Source organism: Neodiprion fabricii, chromosome 5, assembly GCF_021155785.1.
Source record: "Neodiprion fabricii isolate iyNeoFabr1 chromosome 5, iyNeoFabr1.1, whole genome shotgun sequence".
Lineage (NCBI taxonomy): Eukaryota > Metazoa > Arthropoda > Insecta > Hymenoptera > Diprionidae > Neodiprion > Neodiprion fabricii.
In genome coordinates, this window is record NC_060243.1 from 21,895,020 (window position 1) to 21,921,415 (window position 26,396).

A 26,396-nucleotide genomic window follows, 5' to 3' on the forward strand; every position below is an offset into this window, starting at 1 on the left:
TATGAATTACAGATAAACGAGATAATGAAATAAAGATGTGGTTCTTTATTTCATCCCAATAATGATCGTCTGAGATTTTCGAAGAATGAAAATCTAATCACTGTATTGTTCAGAGTATAAGACGACCCCCAATTTTGAGATAGTATCTTAGAGTGTTTGCCACAGTTACCCGCTCACAAAACGTGTTCATGTGTAAGACTAGGACAATTTTGGCGAATGCTCTCAACCATAAAAAAACCTCGGCTTATATTCAGAACAATACAGTATTTCCATTTGTTTCATATCATCGAAATGCACACAAGGTGAATTTCTTTTTCTTCATTTTTTTTCTATTTTCATCTGTATATAGTATAAGTAAATAGATCAATTACAAAAGTATAGATCACGATACGAATCGCTAAGCATCTGAATTCCACCATAGAAAAAAAAAAGAAATAATCTGTATGATGTGGTATGTATGTATACATCAAATCATGATTTATAATTACTCAATTGTTGCAACGGAATATGTATGTACATGCATACATATACCACCGTTTGATTTTATATAGTTTACAAATGATCCTAGTGTTTTATGCAGTTTGGTTCAACCGTGCGTTGTGTCATCCTCGACAAAATCGGCCGCCTCTTCTCTCGATACGCACTCGACGTGCGACACTTTGTTACGGAATTTAACACCGTAAAATTTATTGGCATGTTCCAGAAGTTCGGGTCTGTAAACGAATCAGACAGTAAATTGAATACATTATAATTTCAAACTCTCAAGTAATAGTTAAATATCTGTATATCAATATTGTCATGATTAGGATTGTGGATTATAAAGAGGCGAAGAAAATCCCTAACAACAATAAGTACTAGCCTGAATGTCGTAGTGATAAATTGCGCATCGGAGCTCAGTTCATGGATCATGTCTGCGACGGCTTTTCGATGCTGGGCGTCGAGGGCCTGGTCAATCTCGTCGAAGAGATAAAACGGGGCGGGGTCGCATTTTTGTATAGCGAAGATAAGCGCCAGGGCGACTAGCGACTTCTGACCACCCGAGAGTTGATTCATCTCTCGCATTTCGGCTTTGTGGCCGGTAAACGATACCCGAATTCCTACCGAAAATAATGAAGAAGTCGATATTCAATTCTCTATCGTAATAAATTTGAATTATCTTACATTTTCAATGAAAGACAGGTGAAATACATATTTTCTGGACTTACCGACACCAACAAATCGGTCGGAGTCTGCAGATTCTGGAACAGTGTCATCTCCCTCCTCGCCATCCGCTGTCTTCATAACAAGCTGGGCGTGTCCAGAAGGTACGAGCTTCTTGAAAACCTCGCTAAAATACTTGCTAACCTTTAAGCACGAATAAACAATAGTTGTCTCAATATATTTGTTGCTAAGAAAAATCAGGAATTTCTGAATAAAGGAAACATAACTGGTTGAAACTACCTGTTTGAAGGTGAACTGTATAGCTTCGCACTTGCGCTGTTCCAAGACAAGCATGAGTTCCTTGATCTTCTCATCACCGCGATCCAGTTCCTCCTTACGCTTGACCAATTTCTCCTTTTGATCGCTGAATGACATGAACTGGTCCAGTGCTTTTTTGTTGACGTGACTGAAGAAATTGATGGTAATTATATAAGAAATCTGTAGTAACATCGGATGTTGTTGTTGCATTTGCATTTACCTGTATTTCTTTAAATGATTATTCGCCTTTTCCATTTCTCTGAACAGCTGCTTCGTTGTTAATTTACTCAACTTTCCGAATGCTTCGTGACTCGGCAGAGCACCGAGCTCAGTGATCTTCTGCGTACACTCGGCAATCTTTTGCTGTACGATGTTTTGTTTGCTTGCCAGTTTTTCCAGATCCTTAGCATCTGCCTCGATCTTCTCCTGTGCCTCCTTCTCCGCAACTTTCCACTTCTCGACTTCGGCTGACTCGGCTTTTTGCTGACGAACAGCAATAAAATTTTCTACACATTACTAGTTAGACCAAATTAAAAGACGGGATTTTTTTATTTTGCGGAGAGCCAGCAAAATTAAGAAAAACGTTTGAATGCATCTCACCTTCTTCATGGCGCTAGAAACCTTGTCATTCTGTGCCTTGAAGTCTGAGTTCACTTTAACTAGGCGCTTTTCGATATCCGCGAGCTGCGCCTTGGATGATTCCAACTGACGCTGACGATCCTCGACGGAGATTTCCTGCAGTGCTTGAACCAGCTCGTCTTTACGCCGCACCAAGTTATTCGTCAGCAGATTCTCGAGTTTATTTTTGTCCGCCTCAAGCCGCATTCTTTTGGCGAACGCCTCTTTGTTTTCTTTAGTCAGACGTCTGATGTCATCGTTCAGCGTATCGACCTGGGAAAATTAAATAAATAAATTAAAGTCGCCTGATAACAGTTGATGAACGTGAAAAAAAAAGTACGGTAGTGCATTTTTTTTTCACCTGGTGCTGATCAGCGACTGACAATTGAGCCATCAACTCCTGGTGCAGCTCACTCTCCAGGCCCTCCTTGGTAGCAGTCATCGCCTCGAGATTAGAGGTGCACTGAGCCAAGCTGCGCTCCTTGGGCGTTCTGTATCTCTCGATAGCGCTGAGTTCCTCCTTCATCAGTCGTATCTCTGCCTTCATTTTATCGAAAATGTCTCTGAATAATGATTTACAGCAAAAAATCAAACCCCATTCTTTAATTTAGCGCCAATTAATTAAAATTCTGGAGAATTTCCGAGAGCCGATGAAAATGCGCGATTAAAAACTGACTTAGCCTTGCTGTTCTTAGTCTCCGTTCTCTGCATCTCGCTGACGTAGGAGCTGATGCTTTGTTCAGTGGTCCTGAGCTCATCTTTCAGCGTCGACATCTGTTCCTCGAGCGTGCTGATCTGTGTCATGAGTTCTGACCTGGTCTTTTGGATCTCGAGACGAGATCTGGACGAGTTGAAGTAGCCACCGGTCAGAGAACCCTTCGAAGACACCTGATCACCCTCCAAAGTCACACAGTCCAGTCCAGATGTTCGTGCCAGGCTCGTCGCCGCCTCCAGGTTTCGACAGATCAAAGTCTTTCCAAATATGTATCTGTTCAATGAGAATCAATGTGAAATGTATATGAATAAAAGTAGCCAAACAAACACATCGATTTGTATTTATCTCTCGGATAAAACAGCTTACCGCAAAGCACGATCGTATTTGGGATCGTAGTTGAGCTTTGATATCATTGGTATGGCATCGCTCGTCTGAGGATAATCGATGACTTTGACGTGGAGGCGATTCAGAGGCATGAAAGTCACCTCACCAGGCAACTGCTGGTTGTTCATTTCCTTCAGTATCTTAGTACCGAATTTGTCCGTTTCGACGATATGGTGAAACAGTCGATTACCGGCGGTCACTTCAACCGCAGTGTAGATGCTCTTGTCACAGTCAAAGTTTTCGATCACAGGGCCGTAGTAGCTGCTCACTTCATGCGCCATGTCTCGGCGTTCCCTGATCATTCACAAAATCAGCTCGAAATTAGGTTTACTTTTTCTTTCTTATGCATCGACAGAACACATCTTGATACATTTTCGACTCACCGAAACGTGTCCAACACTTTGCGAACGCTGTCCCTGCCATTCAGGATTGGTTTTCCAGCCATGGAACGAAGACTTTGATCGGCCTTCGCAAGGTCTTCCTTTAGTCCCGAAAGATTTAACTGAAGAACGCTTTCCTGGCGGTATCTGGTAAGAAATTTCGAATGATCAGGGAATAGTCGGAAGTCTAAAAATCACTCGACGCACTCACTGTTCCTTCCGTGTAGCCTGGCATTGATCCTTGGCCTTGGTAAGGTCATAATACTGCTTATTGTGTTCATCGATCGAGGCCCTTTGACGCTCCATTTCACGCGTATGATCCTCAATCTTCTTCTCGAGTGCGATCTGCTTCTCTGCGTCCCTCTTCAGGTCCTCGCTTATCTTTGCCTGGTGATCCTGCTTGTCTTTGATCTGCTTGGTAAGTTGCTTGAGTTCGTCCTGAATCCACTTGTCTCTTTCTGCCTGAACAGTACGAAGAAAGACAAAAAAAAGATTGAAATCACATAGTCAAAAACAAAAAGAAGCCAGAATTACCAAGTCAAGAAAGAAAAAGGACGGATTTCTCAAGGTAGAAGTGCGAAAAAGAATCTCATTACCCTGTTTGTAAACTGAGCGCCTCTGCCTTGTTTCGCGTAAAGCTCCTTCCGCTTTTGCTCCTTCAGCGCGAGTTCGCGCGTACATTCTTCTTCAACGCCTTTCATTTGCTCGTACTGGAAAGTATCGCGACAACATATGATAGAAAAGTATTCCTACATTTCTAGTGATGAGTAAAAAAAAAACACAGCTGATACCTGAGGCTTTATCTTCTCGAGCTCCTCTTCCCTCCCAGCAATGTTTATTTTTAACTTCTCCAGCTCTTGCTCCGCTCTTTTTCTGCTGTCGTTGTCACCCTTAACCTCCTCCAGCAGATCGTTGATCGTCAACGTGAGCTTGGTCTTCTCCTTGAGGAGCTGCTGCTGCTCAGCACTGGAATAAAACATCAGCAGTGACGCCAGTTTTATAATTAGCCTCAGAAAACGCAGTACAAAAGAACAAAACAGAAGCTTAGATTCACCTGAGCGTGTCGCGTTCCTCCTTGGCGGAACTCACCTCCTTCTTGGCCTCCTTGAGCCGCTTGGCTGCCGAACGCACAGCCTCCTGGGCAGCCTTCGCATCGGCTCCAAGTTTGGCTTGCATAGCACCGCTGTTAGCGCGTGACTCTTCCAAGTCTTCCAGCTTTTTCTTACTTTCCTTCAGCTCGCGTTCGTGGATTGTGTACTCCAGACACCGCCGCTGTTTGTCCCAGCGTTGGTACTCCTTCAGCTCCTCCTTTTCCTCCTCCAATGTCTTCAAACGCTCCTCTGTAAGGTTACAAGTGTGTGAAATCATGAGATTGTACCACCTTTGGGGAATGTATAACTACAATCGAATCATCTCACCTATGGTTCGCAAAAAGTCTTCTATTTTCTCAAGCTTTCCTTCAGTCTCTTTGAGGATCGCCTTCGACTCCTCGCGTCTATCGTCGTAGACTCGAGTGCCGGCCACTTCTCGGAGCAATTTCAACCGCTGCGAGTCTGGGGCCGTTGCCATTTGGTTGATCTGATGAAAGTCGAGGGAACAATCGATTTCAGAGAATGAAATTACATTAGTCATTCCTACAAAATTCTGTATACACAATAATATCGAATGTAGTTAGTATCATTCGGATTATTTGACATTTAGCATAATACAAAATATACAAAACTTGTTATTGGTGTATACCTTTCCCTGCTTGACGATGTAATATGGATTGGACCTGGAAAATCCAGCCGATTCGAGCAAATTCATGACGTCGCTTCGCGTCACTATTTTCTTGTTCAGAAAGTACTGATCTTTTTTCGACCCGATCATTCGCCTGAGATAAACCTCATCCTTGTCGATCTGTAAAGACAGTAAAGCCAAAAATTAAACAGATATTTCTGCAAAACAACTTTGTGGCTGGATGATAAATTAACTAGAGAATAAAAAACAACCAACTGCCAACGTAATGATCGTTATCTTGTTTCAATATAAATTTTAGAAAACTGTGGAACCTTGTGTGCTCCAAGGTATAAACCAGGAAGCGTTAACCTTGCTGATGTGGTATAATAAAACCCACCGGAAGACGACCATCCGAGTTGTCAAAGATAATTTCGACATAAGCAGAAATGACGCGTGGACCCGTGCCTTCGTGGAGAAGGGCTTGACGCTGCTCAGGCCGAAGGTGGGAGAATTCGTCGCTAAGCACAAACTGGATAGCGTAGAAAAAGTTGCTCTTGCCCGATCCATTCCTGCCGACTTGAACAAGTAAAAATGTATAAAAGGGCTGATAGAATGAAATCTGAAAGACAAAACTGAAGGTACGGAAAGAAGAATATCTCTACTCACCGACCACATTGTGCCTCGGATCGAAGGGCACTACGACGGTCTGTTCTCGATAAGATTTGAAACCTTGTATGATAACCTGGAAGAAAATGCAACGTTATCATTCAGGATGATTTTCGAAATGACTGCAGCGAGATTTGAGGGCGGCTTACCTGTTTGATGTACATGTTAGAGTCTGCGAGCTGGACGATCGTTGGGTCCGGTTAGCTCACAAAGTGTATTCGGAGTGACGTTTGATACCCATCACAACGACGGGTCGACGCCACACGAAAACGGCGCGTCCGGGCGTTATTCTACCGGCTTGTTTTTAGTGAGGGTTTTTTACGCTTCGGGATGTTAATCGGGCTCCCAAAAATCGCGTCTAGAGCGTACTTTTAACACAGAGAAATAACAAATACGGTGCGTGGATACACTCAGGTTTGCCAACTGTTAACCATTTCGGCGGGAGCGCTGAAAACTGCGTCGCCTCCGATAATGCACGAAGGTTCCCGAACGATACCAAACCGTAGGCTTAAAGTAGCTGCGCGCTCTATGCACCACCCAGGCATTGAAATCGTGCAGTCTATCACTGATGATGCACCGCAGCCCCCTGACACACGCTGCTAAAAGTGGTTCGCAAAATGTCCCTCGATTCTGCCGCTAATTTCCACCACTAGTGGCGCTAGTAGTTACCTGACGAGCTTGCGCGCGGTCAGCGAGGGCAGCGAGCGTGTCAGAAGTCTACTAGCGCCACGTAGAGAAACTAAAAACGGGGACAAGCGCGTACAATTTTTTAGGTCAGGGGCATGATGCACCGTACCTTGGTGGCCATCTTGCGTTAACCCATGGGATTTTTTGGAGCTAACGGATTATTTCGGCACACATTCTACTTCAAGTGACCATTGAACATTGAATAACCGTGCACAAATGACAAGTTTGAGTTTATTGCGAAAACAGTGGAGTGTTTTTGCATTTTTGCATTAATTGAGAATAAAATAATACAGAATGCCGTACGCTAATCAGCCTTCGGTTCATATAACCGATCTCACAGAAGAGAATGTTAAATTTCAGGTAGAAGACACCGAACTAAGGTAAAAAAACAAAATCCTAACCTAACTCGACGTGTTTTAATCAAAACGATCTTCTTATAAAGTCGCTGTATTTTTCAAATTTTTCGGAAAAATTTATGATGTAGCTGTAAAAGTTGGCCTCAAAAATTTTACTCGCCATTTTTGCCACCTGCTTTTTCAGTCGCTTGACAAAACAGACTAGCTTTCAATCTCATTATAACCTCGTATGTTCTGTGGTGCAGCGTAGCCAACAGCATGAGGCGAGTGTTTATTGCCGAAACTCCGACAATGGCCATAGACTGGATACAGCTCGAAGCGAATTCAACAGTTTTAAGCGACGAGTTTCTTGCACATAGGATTGGAATGATACCATTGATCAGTGACGATGTGAGATCGATTTATTTTTGAAACCATTTCTTGCTAAGAAAGAACAATAGTTCTACTGCCTGTTCATTTGTTTTCGTAGGTGGTTGACAGAATTTTATACACAAGGGACTGTCAGTGTATGGATTTCTGCCCTGACTGCAGTGTCGAATTCACACTGGATGTCAAGTGCGCAGAGGATCAAACCAGACATGTGACAACAGCCGATCTGAAATCCAGTGACCCCAGAGTGCTGCCAGTTACTTCGAGACACAGAGAAGACGATGCAAGCGAATATGGAGAGACAGATGGTTGGTTTACAGTTTTCATGACCACTCTGTTTAGTTTGTAGCATTAATAAGTTGCTTTGACATCATAAATTATTCCTACACAATGTTTTTATTCTTTCGTTTGTAGAAATACTCATCGTCAAACTGCGAAAAGGCCAGGAACTAAAGCTGAGAGCTTATGCAAAAAAGGGATTTGGAAAAGAACACGCCAAGTGGAATCCCACTGCTGGTGTCAGCTTTGAATATGATCCAGACAATGCGATGCGTCATACATTGTTTCCCAAGCCCGATGAGTGGCCAAAGTCGGAATATACTGAGCTCGATGAAGATCAGTGTAAGAGTAATTAAATGAAGAAAATTTTAACTTACTTGAAACAATTTGTGCATCTACACGCAGTTCTTATTTTTTTGTATGTACAGATGAAGCGCCGTTCAACTGGGAAGCGAAGCCTAACAAGTATTATTTCAATGTCGAAAGCAGCGGTGCTCTGAAGCCCGAAAATATTGTCATGATGGGTATAGTTGCCCTGAAAAACAAATTGTCTAATCTGCAGACACAGCTGAGCCACGAAGTACAAAACGACGCGCTTAGCATTCATCACTAAATATCTGTAATAATTTATCCCCACAAGCACTCAAACTATCGATTTAATAAAAATAATAATAATAACAATAAAAATCATAGTGACTGTTGTTCTATTTTTTCTTTTATAGTTCAGAAGTTATACCGAAACAATAATTCCGTAGCTTATATGAGATGGCGTTTTATCCTCTATGGATGTGAAATACTGTTTACTTATCTTGGTACAATTTAGCAATGGCCACTAACCCAAAAATGATCGAGTCCAAAATATAATCTAACGCATCTCGATTGAATCAGTAAAAATTAATCGATTATGTCATATTTTTTGAAACGGTGCATTTGAAATCAAAATTCTCAAAGTTTGGTATGTAGTCTTGAAAGCGAAAAAGTTTTTTTGATAATTCATCGTTTTATTTCAAACATTTAAAAATTATTGAAAAATTTATAAAGTAGAAGAGATATAAGAAAAATTTTGATGCATAACCTGAAGTCGTCTCATCTTTAAAAAATAGCTGTTTAATGCAACAAGCTTCCTTCTCTGGGTTCAAAGCAAACATTCTCTCGTTGTTCACATGAATTAAGTATCTATCTGTATCCGACCATTTTGAACTTGAAAACCTTAAGCGTTTGCTGGCTCAGTCTCTTCCATTATTTTTACCAAATCGAAGGGTTTTGCATTTAGAGAGGTCTGCCTGCTAACAGCTTTCAAAGCTTTCATAACATCTACCTTTTTCAGATTGATTGCACAATCAAACAGAATACGCATACATACGTAGGTTCCATATCCTGTAGAAATTTTTTTGTAAAACTATTGCCCGCAAGTACAGTCAAATTTGCTGTCATTTGTACTTTGTACCATTTTCGGTACATGGGTGGTTATTTCCCTGATGCGATAATAATGCATAATTGTGGTAAATCAAGTACAAATCCACCTGAAGAGCTCTGAGTTTCGCCGGGGCAATACGAGCCGCGTGCTAACAAGACAGCAACGAAGTTGTTCGGAGCGCAGTGGACTGTACTCTGATTTGTCTATAATTAGGAGGCAAGTATAAAGCATATCTTTATAAGTCTATGGTATAAAGCACTGCCGTTACCTCTGGTACCTGTGAGCATGACCACTAGATGGCGACTCCCTAGGCCCACCCACTCGTGGCAACACACAGGTGGTTTTCTGCGCACCTGAAGACGGGCATGCGCCTGTGGCGGAGGTGGAGGTGGTGGTAATTTTCATATACACAATAACAAAATGGCGGCAACAGCGAGTCAATTGACGTTTCGCGACAGTTTTCACGAGTCGTATAACTCGTGCGTGTCAACGCGAGTTCATTAAATGCAAGAACACACGCGCTTATGCCGCAATGTTGTGCACCGCGTATTACAGTGACAATGATCAGGGTGTGAAACACATCCACGGATACTTTTAACCCTGCTGTTCCCGCGTGTGTACAGCCTGACGACAGACAATAATATCATTATCGATATTATACCTCCAGGTAGGATTATTTTTCGTGCGTAATCATTGTTGTTGCCAGATTTGACTATCTTATCTCAAATCTTTTTCTATCTGCTTTATAATTACCGTGAATTTAGTAGGATGGACGGCCAAATTTCATATTCACACAAAGCTGTGTGAAGGTTTCGAGTGAATTGAGTAATATTTATTTAGCGTATGTGTATATACCAATTTTTATCCAATAGAACATAGATCGAACGACATCCAGCCGTCCGTCCGCTACCTTCTCTCTCTCTCTCCTTGTTTCTTTCTCTGTCTCTTGATGACTATTTTTACCAATTGTTTATTTCTCTGGTCTTTCTCGGCTTTATCGCCGTTCTATTAACGTATTTACTGACAGCTGTAGCCCACCAACTGAACTAGGTACGTACACCTGTGATATTGTTCGCTTTTTTAATTCAATACCGATTTAAAAGCGAAACAGATTCTCTACAGCCTGCATAAAATACGTAATTGTTGCTGCTAATCGAGTTGGAAATCTATCGACATTTTCAACAAATTCGAATAGAAAATACGATTCAGGAACAGCGTAAAAATAACTCGCCTATACGTCCATTCGATGACGCGTAGTTCGAATTTCGTATACGTAACACGCGGTGTAGATCGTAAACGATTCGTTTCACGTTTCTGCGTGATAGTTATCACCGGCGTGATATTCGGCCGGTCGTCATTTGTGTTTCGCCACTGCTAGAGCATCCCCAACAAGGTCCTGTGGCGCAACGGATAACGCGTCTGACTACGGATCAGAAGATTCCAGGTTCGAATCCTGGCAGGATCGGTAGTTTTTTTTCTCCTTTTTTTTCTGTAGACGCACACGTTTTAGCAGTAAAATCGACGATCCAATGGTTGGCAATTATTCTCAACTATTCTTTCCTCCTTTCTAAATATCAATTCTCTAAATCGTTTTCTAATTCATCGTTGCGGGTGAGAATAATGAATCACCCGGTATGAACGTAACGGATCAGTTAAATTGTTTCGACATCCGCGTAAAGGAACAAACAAAGAGCACATCTAAAGCGTGCCGGGCAAGAAGATTAAAGCAAAGAAGGAGCGGCGGTGCAGTTTTAGTTACAACTATGTACATGTCACGATTCGCGTCGACGGTTTCGCCGCGGTCTCGGATTTAAGAGAGCATGACAATTCAGCCTCTCCCGGTTCCTGTACACGATATATACTCCCGTAACAACACCAACACCGATTAATAGTCGTCAATTTTATTAACGATAAGTGTGCACGAAACTAACAGGCTTCTTGACTTAACGGAGTCCGTAGAGCAGCAGTTATTCAAGGGTTTCGAAAGCAACCGCGCACCGACGGCTGTGCTCGTCATGAAAATATGACGTCATGTGCGTCAGCCTATCAGAATTGCCGATTTCGAGAGACTAGAGAATATAATACGCAAAAACGGACGGTAAATTCAGTTTTCCGTCATGGAATCGACGAGTCGAGAGTTATTCATTTCGTCTTTGATTATAGAAACATCTGGTTACAGCGAGATTAACAATTTTACATCCCCGAATTATTTATAACACCGAGAGATATAATTCGCGCAGTGGCTCTCAGCTGGCTATTTGAAGCCGTGTAATTATTATAACTCGGGTATATAACATCATACCGATTGTGTGATTCCGACATAGTGATTCACTCGAAAAGTTCCGTTTCGGGTGTGACGAATATGTCATATTCATGTATCGTTTGTGCGATTATTATTTCACGGTACAGTTTGTGGTTTAAATAGATTTACAATTCCAGAATATTTTAACGCCCCTCCCCCCACATGTAAAATAGGTATTCATCATTGAAACTCACTCACGGCAGGAATACAATAATTGAGAAAATTTATCTCCGTTTTCGATTCTATTGTATTATTCAGGGTGGTGACAGACCTGGAAAAACCAGGAAAACCGAGAATAGTCACGGAATTTCATCTATAGGGAAAAGTCAGAGAATTATGATGGTCCGTAGGGAAAAACGCACTTTTTTTATAAACCGATATCAAACTTCAGCTGTGTATCGTAAATTCAGCTAAGCTAACTTTCGGAATGGTATCGTTAAATTTCTAATTATTCGTGTGAATCGAAGCAATACTATATATGTGTTTTTTAGATCCATAATTGTACATTCAAGGTGCACAACTTCTGGAGCTTTTGTTTGTAAAAGCTGCCCAACATTACCTAAGTTCTGTGGGAAAACGTCGGGGAATTCTGAATTTTTTGATGGGAAAAGTTAGGGAATTTTATTTTAGCAAAATTGTCGTTATCGTGGTATGAATTATGCAGCTTAATTTATATCTATATTCATACTGTTTTCGTGTTAATTAGGTATAATGCAGGTATAATTACAGAGCGAGACGCGCTGCTTATACCGAGGCAGCTGCTAGACTGAAATATCTGCATCAACTGCACTCTAACGCGCGATGCTTTAAACTTTCTTTTTAAATTATTCAAGTAGCACGACGAATCAGTCTCAGCAGTGCAGACTTATTGTCTACATTACACATACCCATGTAAGTTGTAAAATTTTCCCGCGTTTGGAGAAAATAAGCGAATAGACGTGTATTCCACATTATAATCACGAGCAACGTGCATGCGGATGTAAAAAATACACGATCCGAGGGTTCGGCTAGGAGTTGTTGGTATTGGTGTAATAATGTAATGTGTATGATACACATAAACCCGCGCGCGTATTTCATTTGGCTTCCGGTCGACACAGTTTTACAAACATCATTATACATAGGTAGGTATATCCTCCTTCGCATCGTCATGTCCAGCTATACATTCGTATATTTATATACACTTAGGCGTGTTTCTCCGTGGCCTCGATATTATTATACATATATGTATGTATGTATTGCACGTAGGCATACATATCATGTCCACATTGCACACGTTGCGATTAATCCGATAATCTAATATATATTTTTGCGCTTCGAATCGCATTCGATAGACTCGGTATAGTCTGGGAAAAGAAATCGAAACGAACGCCGTAAGCTATACTAAGTGACCTTGAAACAACCTGGAAACATTAATTATGAATAACTACATATTTAACGCGGTTATTAAATTAATCATCGTTGCATGTGTAGACAAAAGACTCCCGCCTGATCCGTAATATTCTAATATTGAAGAATATTTTTAATTTGCGCAGGAGTTCCCGACGCGATTCGAATGCCGCGATGACCCTCCACTGGTGGATGCATTGGTTTTGGGTTACTCTGCGATTTACCGGTGAGCATGATCATTTCGCATTGATAAGCAAAAATCGAATACCACGACTGCCAGGGTAATAGGTTGCTCGCTAAACAGATTCTTTCTTTATATTGCAGTTATTCTGGGAGCTCCTACAACGCAGTTCACGACGGCTTTAAAAGTCCAGGAAGACCGCGGTGTTCGTATTCCGGTGACTACGGTGACGCCGATTTTACCGGGTATAAACAATGTCACAGGGGACATTTATCAGGCGTCTAAAGCGGCGGAAATCGAACCTTTGCGTCAGGATAAAATTCCCGTGCGGGTTGATGCCGTTTCGAACGAAACCGCGAATCCCGGCGAGCCGCGAAATCTTCTCGCCGTAATTATCAGACCTGATAACAACAACGATAACGGAACGGGAAAAGGAATTAGCAATAACTTATACAAGGAAGAAAAGCGGAAGAAGGATGGGAGAAATTCATCAGTATTAAATAACCCAGGCGACGAAGAAAACGCCGTCAATATACAAAACAAGTACAATAATAGCTTGAGAAGTTTATCTTCGTCGTTGAAGAAGGACAGTAAAATCACGTGGATTTTGAACGGCGGTAACAAAACGTCGCGATTGACGAAAATTACTGGAGACAAATTCAAGACGACGGATGATTACCGGAGAAAAAACAACACCGAGGATGAGGAGGACGATCGTAATCTGGCGGTACTTCCGCTTCGCGTGAAAGACGCGGAGGAGGAGGAGGAGGAGGACGGTGAAGAAACGACACAGACACCGTCGACTACTAATAGGTTTAAGCTGGTCTTAGACAGAACTAAATTTATTCCTTCCACTAATGTTAATGATGATAATGACGAGGTCGAGAATCTGAGAGACGACGAGGCCGTTGAAACGAGGATGATAGCCACTGCAGCTTCCATTCTACAAGGTAAAATAACTGCGCAAATGCGTGTTTTCTCGTTTGAAAAAGATCGGTTCTCAATTTACACAAATTCTAATTCCAGGTGCCGTTAGCGAGTCGCCAAGACTGAGCAGAGCGAGAAGCGCCTTTGCCGGAGACTATCAGCAAGAGGAGAGAGACAAAAGGCCTGAAGAACAGGCTCAGGAAAGGCTCGCCGAGAATTCAGGAAACGCGACTGCAAACGCCATCGACGTCGCCGCCGTCACTGGAAGCTGTTTGGCCACGCTGGTTCTACTCGGCACCATGGGTAGTCTGGGTTTCGTTATGTACAGGTACATAAATATACACGTACATCGATATCTAGCAGGAAATAACACAAGAGTTGGTAAATTTTTACGTTTTCCTTCTTCTGGTTAACTTGAGTTTCCTCTTTCATTCACAGACGAAGGTATTTGAATCCACCTCAAACGCTCAACAGTGACAAATGCAGCAATCCGGACAGCTCGGGTTACATCGACGATTCAACCATCAGGGTAATTGCTATTACTATGGTGATATTTCTTCTATAACTCGCAATTGAGACATGTTTTCTTTCCTTTGTTTTGATGGACAATAGGATAACTCGGAGGAAATGTACAGCCTGGACAACGACTCATTTTTAAACTCGCTCGAGGCTATGACGATCCAAAATTATTGGACTGACAGCGTCAAGCACACGAAACTGTGAAACAAAGAGGTAAGGATAAATTGAAGACGTTGTTGATGGAAAAGTTTTAACCATCAATTCCTCGAACGTGTGCAGTCGGTCGATTGATTTTACTTACTTGTAGAATGTCAAAAACTGATTGCATATAATATTTTAATATTTGTAGATTGTGATGAGCCCCAAGTATTAGTAGAATGATTTAAAAAAGATTATTGAGTAATTGATTTTTTTTCTTTACATCCTGTTAATTTTTACTGTTTTTCTTGCAACTCCTAATGTTTCTATTCAATTTTTTTTTCGGAGAACAGGAAAAATTCGCGCTGTTATATATCTTTTTTCCTCTGTTATTTATTTTTTTTCATTTATACACCACTTTGGAATAGAAATACATATAGCAATAAGAATGTTCACATTCCGTAAATATTACGTATTGTCATACGTTAACATGTAAATAATAGTATTCGTCCATGAATCACCAATGAACAAATTTTTTATCAACATACGCAATGATTATTAATCATGACAAAAAAATGTATTGACGTATGCAAGCAAATTGTATAATTTTGCACGTGAATTTGCACTTGTACGTTTAGAAACGAAAAAAGAGAATGAAGTTTTAAATATACCACTGATCTATTACAAAACAAAAAAATTAACTGTTCTTATTATTATAATATTTAATATACGTGGGTGAATAAGAAGAAAAAAAAGAATAGTGCAATAGAAAGAATAGTTAGAAGGAGGACGATGTGACTATATTATACATGCCGCAAATACCATATGAGATCCAATAAATTATAGGGTGGATAAGTACAAATAAGATTTCTTTTCTTTTTTTTTGTTTTTTTTTCTTAGGGTGTTTTGAAGTAAACATAGATAACGTTGAGATTCCTAATCTTTTAAATTATAAAAACAATCTTCTATCTCTGTTAGTCAGGTGTAAACGGTTCACGGCGTATTGGACCTTTATCATTATTCTTTCTTTCAGGTCGACATTGTACGAATAATAATGATATTTGTATTAATAGTAATAGAATTATGGAAGCAAACTATTTTTCAATTCGGAATTCGTTGCCTTACTTTTCTTCTTCTTGCAATGAGCGGTAAAAATATAACGGGTATTGTATACATGATACAGACATAGATTTTTATTCTCTTACATCACTAATCTTGTTATAACTGTCAATTGATTAGTAACTGGGAAAGAGACGTCGCAATGCTTCTCTCTATAGAGTAGACATATGAATTATAGAAAAAAAAAACTTGAAAAAAAGTATTATGCTAAATACCGTAGGTATTAGAACTGCACGATTAATCAATCGATTGAAACTATATACCATCATGACGATTAATCGTACAGCTCTAGTAGGTATAAAATATATTCTAAATACCTATAATATTTAATTCTAGATTGTAAAGTTTACTTTATTTAATTATAACTATTATTATCGTTATATTTATCTTGCTTATAGTAATATTTATTACTGTTATTACCACTTACTATTAATCATCATTGTAACTGAATATTAATGAGAGGGAGCGAAAAAAAAAAACGACAAAAACATCGGACCAAAAAATACCTACATAGAAATGTAGCTTTGAAAAAGCCTTTATTACGCACATATCCAGAATGTTTCATTTACGTCTATGACATTTATATTTCTTAGCAATTTAAATGTAATAATATCCATGATGCAATGTAGTTATCCACATAGTATTATTCGTCATAGTTTGAAATTTTCTTAATAAATTAGTTCAGCCGTTCTTTTTACATGTTTTACGGGGTTGTTACAAATCTGATGAAAAATGGGAAAACATCGAAAATACGAGTTTTCAATAACCTTGCTTTGAAGTTTTGACACGATTCAGCGATCCTTTTGTCTCGACTATTGTCTATTGTAAGTTTTCCCAAATGACAAAAAAGAAAAATTAACGAGTGAAAAAAAAACAATCCCCACTCGTAAATTATATTTCTATGTTACACAGATGAGAACTCTCAGAAAATCAATTGTGATAGATAAAAGTAGCGCATACAAATAACTATATAATAATAATAATACTAATAATAATAATATTAATGATAACTATATGCATAGATAGTGATATAGATTATGAAATTAGTTGATAAGTAGATTTTAATCACCATATCTACTTAATATACGCATATACACATTTGCAAGTAAACCTATGACCGCGTTATCATCGCCGCATCGTTCGGCCTGTCTATCATTTCGTTTTGTCTCGTTTTGTCGTATATGTGTGAGTATAATTGAATTAAGGTTGTGAATACATTAAAAAAAGAAAAAGAAAGCATCACCGCGTGATTACATTCATAGCATTGATCAATGCATGATCGCACGTAACAAGCCACTGTAAATTTTATACAGCTACGACAGTTTCGTGTTAATTATGTATAATCGAACTGTACAATTACATATAATAATCACGTATTGTATAGTACATGTAATAACGTATGTCATGTAAATAAATTAAATGGAAAGAAAGAAAGAATATTCGAACAGACGCTTGATTGACGAAGCCGCAGATACGGCGAGACCACTGATTTCGTGGGCGAGAAATTTGAAGCAAAAGAAAACCCAAAAACGTCAACATATTGACTGATTCTTGCCAACTAAAAAATTACCGGCTGTCAAACTGCCACAGTTACCGACAAGCAATGTACGAATAATATTTTCCGTTAGAGCGCCTTGATGGTTGTTTTGAACAAACACAGTGCATTTTGTTTTGGACAGATGGCGGGTACTGTACAATTTGATTCGTTTGAACTCTAGGCGCCCGAGTCGAGCCGCTCTTTTTTGCCAGTCTCCATCAGGTTGGGTTAGGAATTGAATAAGGGCCAAAGACACGCCTCCGCGCCGACAAATTGCACCCAGATAGTCCTAGCTGTAGTTTGATATTCTGCCCTAATCCGCTGTTACGACCTTACGCGTAACACAGTATAACATCACAGGTATCAGGTGATAATTACAAAACTGCATGAAATTTTGCATTAATAATTACGCTCACGACACGTGGTGACGAACCAAAAGTGCAGTGTAACCATCTTTCACAACCAAAGAAGATTGTTTTTTTATGTCATGTACGTCGAACATGTAACGCATCCGTGTATTACACCTGTTGTAACAATTCTGAACAGTACTTTTGGTGGTGATAGTGATGGCAATGGCCTTGATGACGATAAACTGCAGTCGAACGTCGTCGATCGTGATTATTAATCCCCGATTAAATTCCACGCTATAGGCCGTAGGGGCGGTAATTAATGTCACTATAAATTACAACTGATCGAGAAATTGATCCGAGTTATGAATTCGAAGATTTCGTTACCTGGACGTCGCCTATGGCTGACCTATAGCAGCCACCAACTTGTTAAATCAAGGGCCGAACCCGCACGAATCGTACGTTATCACACGGTATGCGTGCGAAATATCACAGCTTCAGCCACCTCCGTCAAAGCTGTTGATGTCATTGTTTACATGTGTAAATATCCGCGAACTATGGACTTACGTACGCATCGTTTCTCCGACAGGATATTTACAACATGAGGGACTCGGGCGTTGATCGAGGAGCGGCGCAGAGACGCCGTAATTGCAGTCAGGACGACGACAAATTCGTTGTCACCGAGGATTGATGAGCGTGCGGAGAATCGACACATAATATCATCGGCTGCACAGGCAACAAACTAACAGCATGATGACTGCGAGGCAAGGGTAGCACAAGGGGCTGCTGCACCTTTCATGGTGGGCGGGAAATGGAGACCGACGTATCATCCGCAGCAACATCATCGACCGCGGTAATTACTGGGCGAAGGAATAGGAGGAGGAGAAACGGGATCAAGGAGATTAAGGAGAACACAACTAAGGATATTAATGTCAATAATAAGGAAGATATTAATGGCATCAGCTGTGATGATGATGATGATGATGACAACGACGATGACGATGATGATGATGACGATGATGAGGATGACGACGATGACGACGAAAATCGGGAGGAGAATGAAAATTATAACAGTGGTACCGATCCCTCGGGAATAATATTTTACGACCATGAGGAACGGAAATTAGGCACCCGGGAAGAGATTGAAGATAATGTTCAGGTAATTCCATAATATATATCGAATTTTGTGTTGATTAAAAAAAAAATAATCATTAAGTGCTTGACAGATTTCCCCTAAATCTGTCTTTCAAATTTTCGTGCGATTCATTTCGCAGCTCGGTTCATTTTTACCACTCTCTGTTTTTCCCATGAGGAAATATAGACATCCCTGCAGGAGGGCGGCGGCTGCTGTACCAAGGAGGGATTCCTCTTGAAACAAATATGGTCATTCCAGCGGTGGAGGAGGCGGTATTTCAGATTGAAAGATCAAATGCTTTACTGCTCGAAGGACGACGAGGTGAGTCTACGGAATTCCTTTTCCATTATAGCGCGACGGTAACGTCTGAACGCAATGCGGGTGTACAACGCGCGATGGAAAAGTATGCCTCTATATATACCGGCGAGCCGTGGGTGGTCGACCAAAAACACTCAACTCAGCGTAGCGTAGTACAGCGTAGCGAATTACTCATTTTCGTCACCACGCAACGCGACGCGGGTGGCGCGGCCGATGCGCCGTGGGGTGCACGCGAGAGCAACCGAACACACACGGGTGTCGACCGCCTGTCGTCCGGAAGTTTCAATAGGCGTGAGATAGACAAAAAAAAACTAGGGATACTTTTTCCCCCTTAGGCCCCTAGTTCCGACGCTTCACAATGCGAAATAAGTGTGATTCGTATTTCGGCGATAAGCCTTAACGAATTTCACGCGACCTTTCAAACTTCGATGACTTTAAACGAAATCATAAAAGTAAAGAAAAAAAAATGGGTTAATTCCTTAAGACGTGAATCTTTGCGGAAAATTGTTGGTAGGTGACCTTTCATTTTCGATCCGTATCTCTGACCGGGGATTTCTTGAAAATTTTTTCACAAACTGCAAAACGATTCGCAATCAGCCGGATTTAGGGATGAAAGCTTGTGAGAAAAATCAAATTTCCGGCATGCGACGTACGTGCCGTGAAACCTTCTTCAAACTTTCCCAACTTCCGATTACAAAGCTCTACCATCCACCCCAATTGGTATGTAAGATTGTGAGCGAAAATTATTATCTTTCAAGAAAAGAAGAATCTATCAGTTCTTTTAAATGAATTCTCGATAACGCGTCCATCTCGCTTTACATATTACAGTTTCACTTGCGATCTTCTTATTCCACCTGTTTTTCCTCTGCCTTTCGCTTCCTCTCTATTCTTTCACTTGACTCTCCATAAGGAAACGACAGAAAATCAACGATGCAACGTAAATCATAATTTACACCCGGTGAAGATGGGCATATAAATAAACAGGGAGGGAAAAGGCGCAGCTGCTGTCATCCGTGGGACCTGCGCGTTGTCGGTTCGGCGCGCAAAGCCAAGTTGGGATCGTTCGATCTGTCGGCCCGCGTCGCAGGGCTGCGAGGCGGGTAGGCAGTCGGGCAGGCAGAAAGAGAGTAGCGGCGGTCAAGGGGCCGTCTCTCCGCCGCTGCGTCGGCACTCGAGATATCTTGGCTGTCGCGATCCCGCCGCGAAACCTGTAACACGTCGCACGCACCGCGGTCAACCGACAGACGCGAGTTTTGTTGCACTTGGGGGTATCAACGAATTGCAACGAACCAGCCGACTACCCGATTCGTCTGGCCCAGCCACCGCTGCGTGTCTTAATCTCAACCCCATAATAATTCATGATATACCCTCACTGTATTTACGTGTATACGTCGCGTTAAACCTGCGCAGATATCGCCTCGTGCGGAGATAAACATATAAAATAAATCTTAAATTTCCAAACTCATTAATTGATAATCGACTCTTTTCTTGTTCTACCACCGTAATTGAAAACAAAAGAAAAAAACAACAACAAAATAAAACAATAAACAAACTATATTTATAGAACTAATGTTATAGATTATCACAATTCTAGTATAACGGCACACAGCTAATTATCTATCGTTAGTTATGAAGCTTGTAAAAATGGGAACAAACGTCTGTAAGAAACGAGTACTTAACCAAGCATACTAATAACGTCTACAAACTTACGTTAATACGATATATGTATATACATACAATATAATACCACACACATTGATGTGTGTACGATCATCGACGATTGACAATCAAATTCTTTCCTCTTCATATATACGAAAAACCAAATGTATACAAATACATAAATTAATGATAATTTTTTTCACAGACTTTTTTAACGTCATATTTCGGTATATTTTTGTTCGAACTTTAAATTTGTCTACTTCCTCATCGTCTTTGGGTATAATAAATGGTGATTATGAACTACTGAAGGCCGTGCGATAAACGTATATAATCGTAACAGTTTTACCGATTAAAGTACGCAACGGAAAGGGGAAAAAATCACGAGTTGATAAGGGATAGCTTTAGATCGTTTTATTTAATTTCGATGCTCGGTTTCTATGTTATTCGATATGCACAAAACTTCTTCGGAGTAAAAATTATTTTCATGTAATAAGCCTTACAATGTTGGTAATAAGTAAAATAATGAATAATCATTGAGAGGCATTGAAGAAAATTAATTAAACTGTGTATATTATACTTGGGAACGCGGTTCAATAACTAAAATGATTAATAATAATTAATGGTAATATTGATAGTAACGACGAATGTAAGCATTCCACTCGACAATCACTTGAAGGGTCTTTACATCTAATATAGGTATATCTATAATAATAGCAGAGTAATAATAATTATAACTGCAATAATAATAAGTCGAATTTATGCTGCGCGTGTCCAAAAATAAATTGAACTTAAAACGCGGAACATTAATCGATGAAAGCCGAAAAAATATTTGTAACTTGTAATCCAGGAGTGTAATAATAACGATAAACATACTAGAACACATATTTCATAAATTTTGACAACGAGCATTCCGAATAAGACTCGGCTCTTATATGGTGAGTTTATCGTCCTGAGTAATACCTTTTGTTTACAATCTATTATTGCCAGGAAGAATTACATTGGAACGATTTAAAAAAGTTTATTATATATTCATTCAGTTACTATTTTATTTCACTTCATTTTTCATCGTTATTATCAACAGTCGAACTTGGACAGATTCGCTGTGTCCACAATCTGAAGTTGCTTGCGTTTATACCATTATTTTTTCTACAAGAGTCGGAAAGAATGATTGATGGATGGACTCATAGCTATCGGCACGGTACAGATTTCCTCTGTACTGCATAAAGTTGATATAATACCTGCGGTACATACGAAAAATCTCGTCTTTCAACGTTCAATAAAAATTTAAATAATCGCGTTGTCGTTTCGAGAATAAGTGAAAACATCATCGAAATTGAATATCAAAACTAGAATTTTTTTTCAATATCCCCACGGATTTTCCCTTGCTGTTTGTCTTTTTATTTTATTATTATCCTTGTTCTGTTCCCAGAGGAAATACAGCAAAAATTTTTCGACTAGCGAACCGTCGCAACGTTCGTAGGAAGAAGTGATGGGGATGTATGAGGCAGAAAATTGAATTGCGCAGTAAAGAAAAATATAATTTTTCCGACAACGCGGCCGATTCTTTCACGATTAACCATTTGCCAGTAATCATACATTCGCGTAAGAAAAAAATCTTGCAACAGAATCATCTATTGAATAAACTCCATGGAAAAATAAAGCTACTGACAATTTTGTTATTTAAAAAAAAATTCGAGAAAAATGATAAAAAATAAAAATCTAAGTTTGTACGTCGAACTTGAAGCAATAGCTTAAATACATCTATGTACATTGCATAAATATATATATTATACATACGCAGATCAAGTGGGACATAATCGAAGGATCAAATGTTCGCACGAAATGCCTCATATATAGGTATAAGACGCATGTCTCATAAATGTGGTATTATACCGGGATATTCATGTACATAGGTGTGCAGGTATATGTATACATAAGCCGCGGCAGGAGCAGCAGCAGCAGGGGATGCGGCGGTTATCTCTTGACCTCCTTTCAGCCACCGCTCAATATACACGCGGTATACCAACGTATAATACTATACTTATACTATAACACATGCCAACTATACCGTAATACACGAAAAAAGAGATTGAGAGGGCGAGACGAGGAGAGATGCAACGCTACAGGGGCGGGAGGAGGGTTACTCTTGTTTAATTCTCACAAGCGTCGGCCTCTTCCTTCGTTCTTTTCATCTCTCTATCCCCCAGATTCTAACTGCTACGACCACCAACACCACGAGCAGCGGGAAATGAAAGGTCAAAGTTCAGCGGTTACGAATTCGGGAAAGAGGTCAGAGGGTTGCGGAAAACTTGAGAGAGGGATGACTGTGAGGTATATCTATAAAGTGACGCTCGATATGTGCCTGTCATTCTCTTCCTCGATGTAGAAAGAAACCGGAATTAATATAGGTATACTACCACAGCTTACAGGGATATAAAATGAGCCATATACATTCCCTGGGACAAGAAGAGAGATAATAATAATCGTCATGGAACGTCTCGCCGCGGGTCTACGTCGGAAAAAAAAAACGAGAAAACCTCGATGAAAACAGAAACCCCTAAAATTCAAATCAGTGGATCGATGGTTTCCGCGTTTCCTGATCTGTTTTACTGACAGTAGGTGTCGGCACGCGGTCGATGAAACAGCGCTATGATCTATATTCAGTTTCAGCCCCGGGGGACACCCTGGGGAAATATTATCAGAAGGGAGTACAAGCAACAAGCACCGTTATCTATAATTAAAATCGTTGGCTAGCCGCGTGTACCGTATAATATGACTTGTAGATAGACAGATATGCATCGCGTTTAAACTTGCGGGAGGAGCGCGTGTGCGATGTGAAATTTTTTAATTGAATTAGCGAACGGTGTTTCCAATTCTCGGGTAGAGAAACGCACGTAACGATGGTATCGGTGTTTCTCTGTCTGACCGCGATACTGCCCTGTTTGGCCTGCGGAATAAAAATCGATCAATCTACTACGTGGGGCGTTTTATTGGGGAACACTCCGTTTAATCTCATCGACGTTAGCAATTTAATCTCCGGGTTTGCACCCTGGCACTCAGTTCGTATGTGAATATATCGTAACATGTCTCACAATCAGTGGCATCCTTGCCTTGCAGGTTGACAAAGGTCGAAAACGACGCTCGACCCGTTATGCCTTCGCCGACCAGCTTTTTTCGATTCAGAAAATCTTTTTAAATAAAATGGACAGATAGATAGATATAATTTATAGCATATATGTATAACATACATTGCGTTGTACAATAATTTTACAGAAAGTTAAGATCACACTGTAGAAACAAAAAAGAGTATCAAGATTTAACTTGAAAAAAAGAAAAAAAAAAAGAAACGGACGGACACAGGAAATAAGTGGATTTTGTAGTTCGCCAAATACCCTGGAAGAGAATTTTCGTGCGATACCGGGGTAGCTGAAGGCGTCAGCATGTCGTTATTTACCTTTAGAGTATCGCGAAATTTTATACACATACTAGACTATGTACGTCAGGTGTATACATACAGTATACAATATACACCCTTGTACCTCAGCAGAGGGATTTCCTACTCCGGGGATATGAGATCACATTACTCATTCGTTTTGCTCTACTCTAGCGTTCGCGTCAAAACAAGGCGTTAAAATATTTTACCTCGGCCGACGCCCCAAGAAGACTGTGTTGCTCCCGCGTTGCAACAGTATAGTAATTCAGTAATATTATATCGCCGTTGGGCGCATTCTATGTAGCTATTCTTCTCGGTTCTTGTATTATTTTACTCATTATTATATGATACCTTCACCTTGCTTACGAGAGTTTTCTCATTCGGACGGTAAAAGATTTTGAACAATGAAATAAGGAGAAAGAGTAATACACATACACGCAAAATTCGAACGAAACGTCGCAACATTTTCGCGTTGTTAGAAATCGATGTCGGAGTTTCGGGGTTTTTTCCGATCCGCAACGTATGAATGTGTATGTGTGTCTGCGAGTGCGAGTGTACTGCGACTCTTGAAAATCATTTTCGCTCACAATTAACTGAGTTTGGATCCTCGAGGAAGCCTTGACGGTATTGTGACGCCTCTTCGTTTCACGCCTTAATCGTTTCCTTCTGTTCTGCGATCGACTCAACCGGCCTGCATTAATGCCAACGTGCATCTCTGAATAACATTCTAGCCACGTGAAACTGTGAAACAAAAACACGTAACACCCGTATTTCATAATTAATATAATTAGCCTGCGCAAAACTCCTGAAAAAGTCGGGTATCGTGTATTTGATATTTATTTGCTCGTTTGTTCACCCTCTGTCTTATCGATGATTACCGATGCGTCGGTAAAACAGTACTGGAGGTCTACCCGGTTGCCGAAGCTCGGGCAATCAAGAGCTACATGCATTTTTTCGCCATATTGCATTGCGTGCCGATATATTGCCGGTTTTGTGGTTGCCATATTGAATCTTACGACGATATTACGATCTGATACGTGTAGAAGGGAAAGCGGATTGCCGTTCACCGACGTTTTAGAATAGACGGAGGAGTAGCGGCAGCATCAACGTCAGTGTCAGAGCCGCCCTGTTTTCCAACCCCTCGTTATCCCGGCTGTCTCTCTTATCAGCCACCTGATCCAACCCTCATTCTTCTCGTCCTCCTTTTCTACCGTCATTATCCGCTAGGCAGCAGAGAGAGACGCTTTACGTCGGCGAATAAATCTCGACGCGCTGCTCGCTCGCTCGCTCTTTTTTTTTTCCTTCTTCCTCCACTTCTGCCTTCAAAGCCATGGAGGAAAGTGCTCTCGTTGTGTACCGAACATGATTGGTTGTGTTCGAGCTGGCGTTGAAATTTCACGGTTGAAAGGCAAATGGGTGTACCTATGTATGCCTCTGTGCTGCATGTACAATTCTGGATCTGTACTTATACTATAAATACTCTTGTATGTACTGTACGTACGTCTTGCAGCGTGCACTCATGTATCAACGTATCGGATACATAGGTATATTTAAGGACACGAATAGCATACAATGTACTCTATACAGAGTACGTGATATGTAGGGTATAAAATGTTGTATACCGATGACGCTGCTGCTGAAGTTGAATTATAAATTTCGAGGCAAGCAGGATTCGATTAGATATTGATGATTCTTTAGATACCCCTGGTACTGTATCGAATAAAAAAAAAATTGATGAAAAATGGAAGATGGCCGTTGAAAGTTTGAAGAATGAGATCGTGGTAGAACGGGAAATTAGAGAATCATTAAAAATTCAAGAATAGCGAAAGGCTTGCCATTTTAATTTCATCGCCATCGACCGGTATTTATACACTTCAGTGTTCTGCCCCTCGAGATATTGAAATCAATCCCCCCTCGTCCTCACATATCTAAATATAATACGTATGTAATACGTATGTAATCTTCTGTTCTCCACCAATTTTTCTTCTCTGTTTTACTATATCCTTACCTATTTTCTTCATAACAAATTTACTGAAACCCGAGGCCTGGGTTACATTATTCCAAGAAAATTTCCAGCTGGTGTATCGTGTGACAATGATCAATAAATTGTGTTATCATCCAATGAAAGAAAAAAAAAGGCTAGAAGGCGTTCTTGGGCAATGAATGCGACGCTGTGACGCCTGGTTTAAAGGCAACCTAGCAATCGCGAGAGATAGCCGTTACGTTATTTATTAGGGCTTGCTGAACAACGATGCTGGAAATGCAACATATTGTGTCTGTTTCAACCCTACTGGGTCACTGGGAATGAATTTCACTCCAAAAACTTTTTAAATTTCTCGTAGAGTTC

General features: G+C 40.4%; 4 protein-coding genes and 1 non-coding gene across 16 annotated transcripts in view; 4 read left to right on the forward strand and 1 right to left on the reverse strand.

Moving 5' to 3' along the window:
- Positions 1-30: 30 nt before the first annotated feature.
- On the reverse strand, positions 31-6,412 carry LOC124182038 (structural maintenance of chromosomes protein 3). Of its 2 annotated transcripts, XM_046568818.1 has the most exons (19): positions 6,090-6,397; positions 5,941-6,016; positions 5,672-5,850; positions 5,296-5,454; positions 4,974-5,133; positions 4,610-4,895; positions 4,347-4,521; positions 4,152-4,265; positions 3,767-4,017; positions 3,559-3,702; positions 3,158-3,469; positions 2,753-3,064; positions 2,438-2,639; positions 2,059-2,349; positions 1,679-1,941; positions 1,441-1,606; positions 1,206-1,344; positions 860-1,097; positions 31-713 (listed from the first exon to the last, which is right to left on the reverse strand). In XM_046568818.1, exons 1-19 carry the CDS (start codon positions 6,102-6,104, stop codon positions 587-589), a joined length of 3,609 nt encoding a protein of 1,202 aa, XP_046424774.1. In that variant the 5' UTR covers positions 6,105-6,397; the 3' UTR covers positions 31-586. The 2 variants fall into 2 exon arrangements, 1 of the variants encoding a protein (XP_046424774.1); XR_006870672.1 differs by lacking the exons at positions 31-713; positions 860-1,097; positions 1,206-1,344 and having other exon boundaries at positions 1,466-1,606; positions 1,679-1,964; positions 6,090-6,412.
- Positions 6,413-6,722: 310 nt separating this feature from the next.
- LOC124182780 (DNA-directed RNA polymerase II subunit RPB3) lies at positions 6,723-8,309 on the forward strand. Of its 2 annotated transcripts, none has more exons than XM_046570447.1 (5): positions 6,723-7,007; positions 7,234-7,373; positions 7,453-7,660; positions 7,767-7,973; positions 8,060-8,309. In XM_046570447.1, the coding sequence occupies exons 2-5, from the start codon at positions 7,242-7,244 to the stop codon at positions 8,242-8,244; spliced, it is 732 nt and encodes a 243-aa protein (XP_046426403.1). In that variant the 5' UTR covers positions 6,723-7,007; positions 7,234-7,241; the 3' UTR covers positions 8,245-8,309. The 2 variants fall into 2 exon arrangements, with proteins under 2 accessions (XP_046426403.1, XP_046426402.1); XM_046570446.1 differs by having other exon boundaries at positions 6,724-7,007; positions 7,229-7,373.
- Positions 8,310-9,477: 1,168 nt separating this feature from the next.
- Positions 9,478-16,862, forward strand: LOC124183454. Of its 3 annotated transcripts, none has more exons than XM_046571967.1 (6): positions 9,478-9,715; positions 12,883-12,962; positions 13,061-13,867; positions 13,944-14,172; positions 14,283-14,373; positions 14,457-16,862. In XM_046571967.1, the coding sequence occupies exons 2-6, from the start codon at positions 12,911-12,913 to the stop codon at positions 14,565-14,567; spliced, it is 1,290 nt and encodes a 429-aa protein (XP_046427923.1). In that variant the 5' UTR covers positions 9,478-9,715; positions 12,883-12,910; the 3' UTR covers positions 14,568-16,862. The 3 variants fall into 3 exon arrangements, with proteins under 3 accessions (XP_046427923.1, XP_046427924.1, XP_046427922.1); XM_046571968.1 differs by lacking the exon at positions 9,478-9,715 and adding an exon at positions 10,077-10,098; XM_046571966.1 differs by lacking the exon at positions 9,478-9,715 and adding an exon at positions 11,396-11,451.
- On the forward strand, positions 10,441-10,513 carry Trnar-acg. Its single transcript has one exon. It is a non-coding gene; the product is annotated as a tRNA-Arg (tRNA).
- Positions 16,863-17,382: 520 nt separating the features above from the next.
- LOC124183452 (diacylglycerol kinase eta) overlaps positions 17,383-26,396 on the forward strand; it is a 34,579-nt gene continuing 25,565 nt past the window's right edge. For 3 of the 8 annotated variants that reach the window (XM_046571956.1, XM_046571955.1, XM_046571954.1), the window contains exons 1-3: positions 17,384-17,977; positions 18,094-18,663; positions 18,826-18,960. In XM_046571956.1, the coding sequence (XP_046427912.1) occupies positions 18,316-18,663; positions 18,826-18,960 (483 nt within the window). In that variant the 5' untranslated portion in view covers positions 17,384-17,977; positions 18,094-18,315. Of the gene's footprint in view, positions 17,978-18,093; positions 18,664-18,825; positions 18,961-20,075; positions 21,552-26,396 lie in introns of those variants that run through there. The other 5 variants (XM_046571950.1, XM_046571952.1, XM_046571953.1 and 2 more) reach the window with 4 other exon arrangements.